At 48.7% G+C, this 8,007-nt stretch overlaps 1 protein-coding gene across 2 annotated transcripts in view; it reads right to left on the reverse strand.

The window, feature by feature from the left end:
• LOC144797855 (transmembrane protein 272-like) overlaps positions 1-7,657 on the reverse strand; it is a 119,531-nt gene extending 111,874 nt beyond the window's left edge. Inside the window, exon 1 of one of the 2 annotated variants that reach the window (XM_078668659.1) lies at positions 7,489-7,657. In XM_078668659.1, the coding sequence (XP_078524785.1) occupies positions 7,489-7,532 (44 nt within the window). In that variant the 5' untranslated portion in view covers positions 7,533-7,657. The remainder of the gene's footprint in view (positions 1-7,488) is intronic. The other variant, XM_078668658.1, reaches the window with a different exon arrangement.
• Positions 7,658-8,007: the final 350 nt, after the last annotated feature.

An 8,007-nucleotide genomic window follows, 5' to 3' on the forward strand; every position in this document is an offset into this window, starting at 1 on the left:
TTTGCATGTTCACAGTGCTTTCTGCCACAGGCTGGGACCTTGTAGCAATAAACAAAAACAAGTCATTATTCAACCGCTGCACCAACCAGGATTCAGTTCTGTGGCGTAGAATATTGACCAATAGAGGTTCCATAATGCACAATAGCACATTTCCCACGGATTAACATAACTTGTATTTCATTTTCATTTAAGCTGTGTTGTATTTTATATGGAGTAGCCGGGAGGTTAGAGACTGAATAAAGTTACTGAATATTCATTTTTTAACCACGCCCACTCATCCCATCGCACGCATCATTACAATTCCTATAAAAAATGTTTCATAGCACTTCGACCACTGCGCGGGGCACTATGCAGCAGGTGTCCGAGCAGCTCTTGTCCACGGGGTTTCCTCTTTTGCCATTCTTCACTGGACTTGGCCTTGCCAGAGGAGCACTGGGGCCGATGGGAGCATCCATCCCTACTCATGCAAGACGGCTGCGACCTGCGAGGGACAGACAGCAGGGGTTTCCCAGTGATCGAAGAAGAGGCCGAAATGCAACTGACCGGTCCCTCATCACACGAGGCCAGTCCTCACTGGACTCCTCCGACATGACCACTATATCTCCGCTAATGGGTAAGATGAGCTCGGGCCCGGCCTGGGCATCCACGTGACAACCTAATGTGTTCTGGGAGTTGTAGTCATGCGTTGCTTCCACTGAACTAATTGGGTGGATCCAAGTGCGGACAATGATCGAAATGGGGTCCCCTGAGGATTTAGAGGTGCTGCAGGCCTGGCAGCTACAACGCTGACACTGCTTGGACTCATCACCCCATTCCCGCCAAGGAGTGGCTTACTGATGCCTACTTTTCAAGAGTTTATGGCTGCCTGTCTCTGGAGGGACTTGAGAGGCTGGAAGCCTCCAGACCACCCACACTGTTTCTGCAGAGACCTCCCTCAGCTGTCCTTGCTGACGTCACGCTCTGCTCGTGGTTTCGTGCGTATTCAAAGCATCATTGCTTCATGGACCAGCTGACATTGGAAGCTGGAGCCACAGAGATGAAGTGAGAGATAAGAGTCATCAGACAGCCCTCTGGAGAGTGGTGCCTACACACGGCAGGGAGCTGCTGCTTACAAATGCCGTGTCTTCTGTGCATTACAAAGAGGGTTTAAATGTTGCCCTGGAAGAGGCAGGATCTGTGGAACCGGCCACATTTTATGCAGTTTGTTTTTATGAAAATGGCGAATGAAGGGTTGGGGTGGATTTTATACAAAACTATTGAATTCTATGAAAGTAAGACAGTGCAGTGTGACTGCACCATAAAAAGAATAGGTTTACATGATTTTATTAAAATATTATCAGTAGGTAATTTGTGTATAAGTAGATCAACAAGTCTAGTTTTTAGGTCGGGCCTTTCTCGTCAGACCATTATTGTTTCACAAATTCATACATAATTCACATACATAGAGGGGCTTTTGGTTAGCACCCCACCCCGACTGCTCTGATAAAGTGCCATTCACATGTTGGTTCCCCACCACAGCATATAGCCTGGGACAATGAGTCAGCCCACATTATCAACTGACTACCTTCACTTCCAGTAACTATACAAAGTCTATGCACACTGTCACATCCACTTAAAAGTAGTTTCTTTCTCTTCAGTAACAAAACTGGGTCAAATAGTATTTTATTTTACTTATACGTTTTTTATTAATTCCAAGTATCCTCTATTATTTATTATTTTTGCACTTCGGCTGCCCAGTAAAATACGAATTCGTTTTTCTGTCTTCTTTTTAATGATGCTGTTAAAAGCACTTGGGTGTACTTTGTAACACTAAGTGCGTGTGATTAGAGTACTTGGTTAGGTGGTGATGTTACAAATATTTAACACCCCGTCAGTCTGCCGAGGCCAGGTTTACTGGCTTTGCCAATGCTTGTTCACTTTGTATTCTGCTACTTCTAGTTTTGCATTTATTATAGGAAAATCGATAAAATGGAATGCAAGGGAAGAAATAAGAAGGGCTGACCTTCGCACACCTGTCTCAGAGCAAACTGTGCGCTCTTGTGGTGTAAGAAGTATCAGATCTTTTTGCTTGAAGGTCATAATTGTCATTTTTTAGGTCTCGCCTGTCGATGCGCATGCGCATCGAGCCTATTGCGGCTTAAACAACCTTTAACTAAGAAGCAAGGAATCGTGGCGATTCCTTGCAGTGCCCGTGACTTTTAAGCTCAATGCGCATGTGCATTGAGCTTAAAAGCGCGTGCACATCAGTTCCCTCAGCCGCAATCGCCGTCTGTTCCCTCACCCGCATTCCTCCGACACCTTTTGAAGTGAAGCTTATCTTCACTTCAAAGGCCCCGGCTTCTTCACACCCACATGCCGCTCTCCCCGCTCCGCCCCCTCCCCTGCCCGCCGTGTGCATTTCTCCTACACCCCCTCCCCACAGCAATGCCCTCCGTCTGTTTTACAATTTGAAGAGGTAATCGGAGTGCCTCCTCACATTTCACTTCACTGCCTCCCAACCTCCCTTCCAAACTCTCCAAGTTTCTGCCTCTTTCACTCTCTCTTCCAACTCTCTCCCCCCTCTCCATTTACTTACACAAATCTCGCAGATACCCCAAGCAGCAGTGCCCGCACTACCGATCCTTCTGTTATGCCACATCTCTCAGCTTACAGATTCCTTCGCACTTTCATTTACTCTCCACGTTTCTGCCTCTTTCACTCTCTCTTCCAACTCTCTCCCCCCTCTCCATTTACTTACACAAATCTCGCAGATACCCCAAGCAGCAGTGCCCGCACTACCAATCCTTCTGTTATGCCACATCTCTCAGCTTACAGATTCCTTCGCTCTTTCTTTTACTCTCCACGTTTCTGCCTCTTTCACTCTCTCTTCCAACTCTCTCCCCCTCTCCATTTACTTACACAAATCTCGCAGATACCCCAAGCAGCAGTGCCCGCACTACCATTCCTTCTGTTATGCCACATCTCTCAGCTTACATATTCCTTCGCTCTCTCTTTTACTCTCCACATTTCTGCCTCTTTCACTCTCTCTTCCAACTCTCTCCCCCCTCTCCATTTACTTACACAAATCTCGCAGAAACCATAAGCAGCAGTGCCCGCACTACCAATCCTTCTGTTATGCCACATCTTTCAGCTTACATATTCCTTCGCTCTTTCTTTTACTCTCCACGTTTCTGCCTCTTTCACTCTCTCTTCCAACTCTCTCCCCCCTCTCCATTTACTTACACAAATCTCGCAGATACCCCAAGCAGCAGTGCCCGCACTACCAATCCTTCTGTTATGCCACATCTCTCAGCTTACATATTCCTTCGCTCTTTCTTTTACTCTCAACGTTTCTGCCTCTTTCACTCTCTCTTCCAACTCTCTCCCCCCTCTCCATTTACTTACACAAATCTCGCAGATACCCCAAGCAGCAGTGCCCGCACTACCAATCCTTCTGTTATGCCACATCTCTCAGCTTACAGATTCGCACTTTCTTTTCCTCTCAACGATTCTGCCTCTTTCACTCACTCTTACAACTCTCTCCCCCCTCTCCATTTACTTACACAAATCTCGCAGATACCCCAAGCAGCAGTGCCCGCACTACCAATCCTTCTGTTATGCCACATCTCTCAGTTTACAGATTCCTTCGCACTTTCATTTACTCTCCACGTTTCTGCCTCTTTCACTCTCTCTTCCAACTCTCTCCCCCCTCTCCATTTACTTACACAAATCTCGCAGATACCCCAAGCAGCAGTGCCCGCACTACCAATCCTTCTGTTATGCCACATCTCTCAGCTTACAGATTCCTTCGCTCTTTCTTTTACTCTCCACGTTTCTGCCTCTTTCACTCTCTCTTCCAACTCTCTCCCCCCTCTCCATTTACTTACACAAATCTCGCAGATACCCCAAGCAGCAGTGCCCGCACTACCAATCCTTCTGTTATGCCACATCTCTCAGCTTACATATTCCTTCGCTCTTTCTTTTACTCTCCACGTTTCTGCCTCTTTCACTCTCTCTTCCAACTCTCTCCCCCCTCTCCATTTACTTACACAAATCTCGCAGATACCCCAAGCAGCAGTGCCCGCACTACCAATCCTTCTGTTATGCCACATCTCTCAGCTTACAGATTCCTTCGCTCTTTCTTTTACTCTCCACGTTTCTGCCTCTTTCACTCTCTCTTCCAACTCTCTCCCCCCTCTCCATTTACTTACACAAATCTCGCAGATACCCCAAGCAGCAGTGCCCGCACTACCAATCCTTCTGTTATGCCACATCTCCCAGCTTACAGATTCGCACTTTCTTTTCCTCTCAACGTTTCTGCCTCTTTCACTCTCTCTTACAACTCTCTCCCCCCTCTCCATTTACTTACACAAATCTCGCAGATACCACAAGCGCAGTGCCCGCACTACCAAGCCTTCTGTTATGCCACATCTCTCAGCTTACATATTCCTTCGCTCTTTCTTTTACTCTCCACGTTTCTGCCTCTTTCACTCTCTCTTCCAACTCTCTCCCCCCTCTCCATTTACTTACACAAATCTCGCAGATACCCCAAGCAGCAGTGCCCGCACTACCAATCCTTCTGTTATGCCACATCTCTCAGCTTACAGATTCCTTCGCTCTTTCTTTTACTCTCCACGTTTCTGCATCTTTCACTCTCTCTTCCAACTCTCTCCCCCCTCTCCATTTACTTACACAAATCTCGCAGATACCCCAAGCAGCAGTGCCCGCACTACCAATCCTTCTGTTATGCCACATCTCTCAGCTTACAGATTCGCACTTTCTTTTCCTCTCAACGATTCTGCCTCTTTCACTCTCTCTTACAACTCTCTCCCCCCTCTCCATTTATTTACACAAATCTCGCAGATACCCCAAGCAGCAGTGCCCGCACTACCAATCCTTCACACACGCAACGCCACTCACACACGCTACGCCACTCACACACGCTACGCCACTCACACACGCTACGCCACTCACACACGCAACGCCACTCACACACGCAACGCCACTCATCCACGCAACGCCACTCATCCACGCAACGCCACTCATCCACGCAACGCCACTCTTCCATTTGCAAAAAGAAAAATGTCTAACTATTCTATTGCGAGACCTATTGCATTTCCAATGCTTGTCTAAATAATTAGCATTTTAAGACGACAGCCTCATTATGGAGTCCTTGTAGCACCCAGTGCTGTAATGCAGCGCCTGCGAATCCGGAAGCAGTGTGTGATCCTGGGCGTGGTATTACCGACCCCTGGTGATGAACCTGATGAACGGGCCAAGGGCCGGCTCGGTTCTATGATTTGCGAGGCCCTGGGCCAAAAGGGAATGCGCGAGGCCCCTCTAATGTACTTAAGGGAATGCGGGAGGCCCTTCTAATGTACTTAAGGGAATGTGGGAGGCCCTTCTAATGTACTTAAGGGAATGCGGGAGGCCCTTCTAATGTACTTAAGGGAATGCGGGAGGCCCTTCTAATGTACTTAAGGGAATGCGGGAGGCCCTTCTAATTTACTTAAGTGATCCCTTGCAAGGGAACCATTCAGAGACATAGCAGAAGGCCAAATGTACAGGATTTTAGCGCCCCCACAGTTTCACACCTCCAGCCTGATAGGTTTATGAATTGCTTGTAGGCTGAGAGTTAACACTGTGGGGTCGCTAAAATACTGTACAATGGGCCTCCCACAGTGGCTCTGCCTCCTTGCAATTGGGACAAGGGGAAGCGTCTCCCTCCCCAAGGCCTCCAGACACCATCCCAGAGAGGTCCAGGGAGGGGACCCATCCCATAGACCCTAATTGCAAGGAGACAGGGAAACAACAGGGCACACGATTGTTTCGGGGCCCCATGCAGGTGGGCTGAGTGCGAGGCCCATGCCTAGCGCCAGCCCATGGGAAGGCCTAGGGCACACCCATGTCGAGGAGCATTGGCACGGCCACGCCTGAGGGCATTGGCACACCCATTAGTATACCTTTCCACCTATTCCTGGCCCCTTTTTCTGAAAAACTTTTCACAATGTTACTTCCTGGCCCAAAGAATAAAGTTAGTCCAAATGTCCCGTGATAGGCTCGGGAAGTCTAACTCGTCAGTTTTATTTACGGTATTTGTAATCCGTGCTAGAAATGAAAGTGCAGGCACTCGCGCCCCCATCCCACCCCACTATCTGTTTGCTGTTGATTAGTTCTGGGTGCTCCCCCATTAAAAGTATTCCGCCCCGGCAGAGAAGTGAAGGCACTGCCCCTTTAAACATTTTTTTTAAAGTGCAGGTACTCAGCAACATTTAAAGCTCTGCTTGTGATTTTGATACAAAATTCTTTGTAATCGCAGATACCACTTTTCTGCTTCCTGCAAAGCGTCACTCAGTGTGTCACGCAAGAGGAAGCGAGACATCATGGTTAGGCACAACACACATGTTACAGACATGTAGACTTAAAGACCGACAGTTGGATGCGCGTGCACCAACCTACTGAGATGTTATTGACTGAGCCCCGACCTTATGCTTTGAGAAGGACCGAAGTGCCGCACTTCCCCCTGGTAGAGGGGGATGAAGTGCGCCCCGCAGCTGCCGAGTCAAGACAGGTCTGGGCCACACTTAGGGGTCGCTGGCGTCTTGAACAGCGCAGCAGCGTGTGTGGCGCCCCCGATAGTGGTGAATGGCTGCTTGTCATGGGGTCTTTAAAGGAAAAGGAGCTGCGTCTGCTGGGAATGTAGAAGCATTTGCTGAACTCTCTAAACTAAATAACACAAAAGAACACAATCCCAACAACACACACTTAAAAAAGAGAATATAGTGCAACCACGCAGTACAAAACATTGAAATAAGGATGCACAAAAACAACAGCACACCAAAAACAACACTTCACCGCCGCAACAGAAACACTGCATAATCTGATCAACATGCAGAAACAATCTTGTCACACATTTCCACCTCTATTACACGTGGTACGGGGAGGTTGTACGAGTACCGCCTGTTACCACCAGGACATGCATGGAACGGGGCCAGTCTAAATGTTTCGTGAACCAACCACAAGCCCACAACCCTCTTTGGTGCAAGAGGTAAAAGTGAAAGTAGCCAGGGAGGGCGTATGCAGGCGGAAGAGAGGCTCTGGTTGTGCCCAGTACCTGCTAGTAAGCCCCCTCGGTGCGGCCCCTTAGATGCTAGCCTTGGCCCCTGTAGCGCCTTCCTCTCTCCCTGTCCCTCAGTAGGCGCTGCGTACTTACACGTCAGTAGCAGCAGAGATAGCACTCAAGCTGGAGAGACTGCGCCGAAACTCGTCGACAGCACCGGGTCTCCAGGGGTCGCCGCTGACTTCTCTGTGGTTGTTGGTGTTGGGGAGGGGGGCGACGCTCTGACACAGCCCCTCTCCACCTCCTGATTTTTAAAGCACCCCCACCCCTCCCGCCCACTCCACAGGACCCCTTGCTGCGCACCGTCTAATGATGGAGCCGGAGGGCCTGGCGTGTTGACACACTCGGCTGGTAACATGCACACGTCACTTTTTCTTCTTGTAACGTACCGTTTGCTACCTCTTGTATTTTGTTCAGTCAGTCTCTCGAGCATCTCGGTAGGGTGATTTTATCTGCGAGCACCTTTCTAACGCCTCTGATACCAGGCCTGCGTGCTCTGGGACAGCAGGGCTCTGATTGGAGGCGAGAGTTTCTGATATTCACCGAATTAAACGAATCAGGTGTTGTGCAAGAGCCTTTTCCCACCAACCATCAGTGGCGGGCCGGGCTGTAAGACCCACGTGTCTCACAATACCAGCTGCGCACCGGGGGAGTCACGCTTCTTTCTGTAATGAACCCATCGGTTCGTTATCACTAGCTCCGTCCGCTTCAGGGGGTCTCACTCTTTCAGAATAGTCTTGGCCTAATAATTATGTGCCGTTGCTACGTGGCTAACATTTGACCCACATGGCCTGTAAAGAAATTGGGAAAATTAAGTATTCTGTTGGCATCTTTGAAATGCAAAATATTAATTTTAAATAGAAGATGATATTGTGTATTTAAGAGATGTCTAAGCGTGTCCCAAATGC

Source organism: Lissotriton helveticus, chromosome 12 (assembly GCF_964261635.1).
Source record: "Lissotriton helveticus chromosome 12, aLisHel1.1, whole genome shotgun sequence".
Lineage (NCBI taxonomy): Eukaryota > Metazoa > Chordata > Amphibia > Caudata > Salamandridae > Lissotriton > Lissotriton helveticus.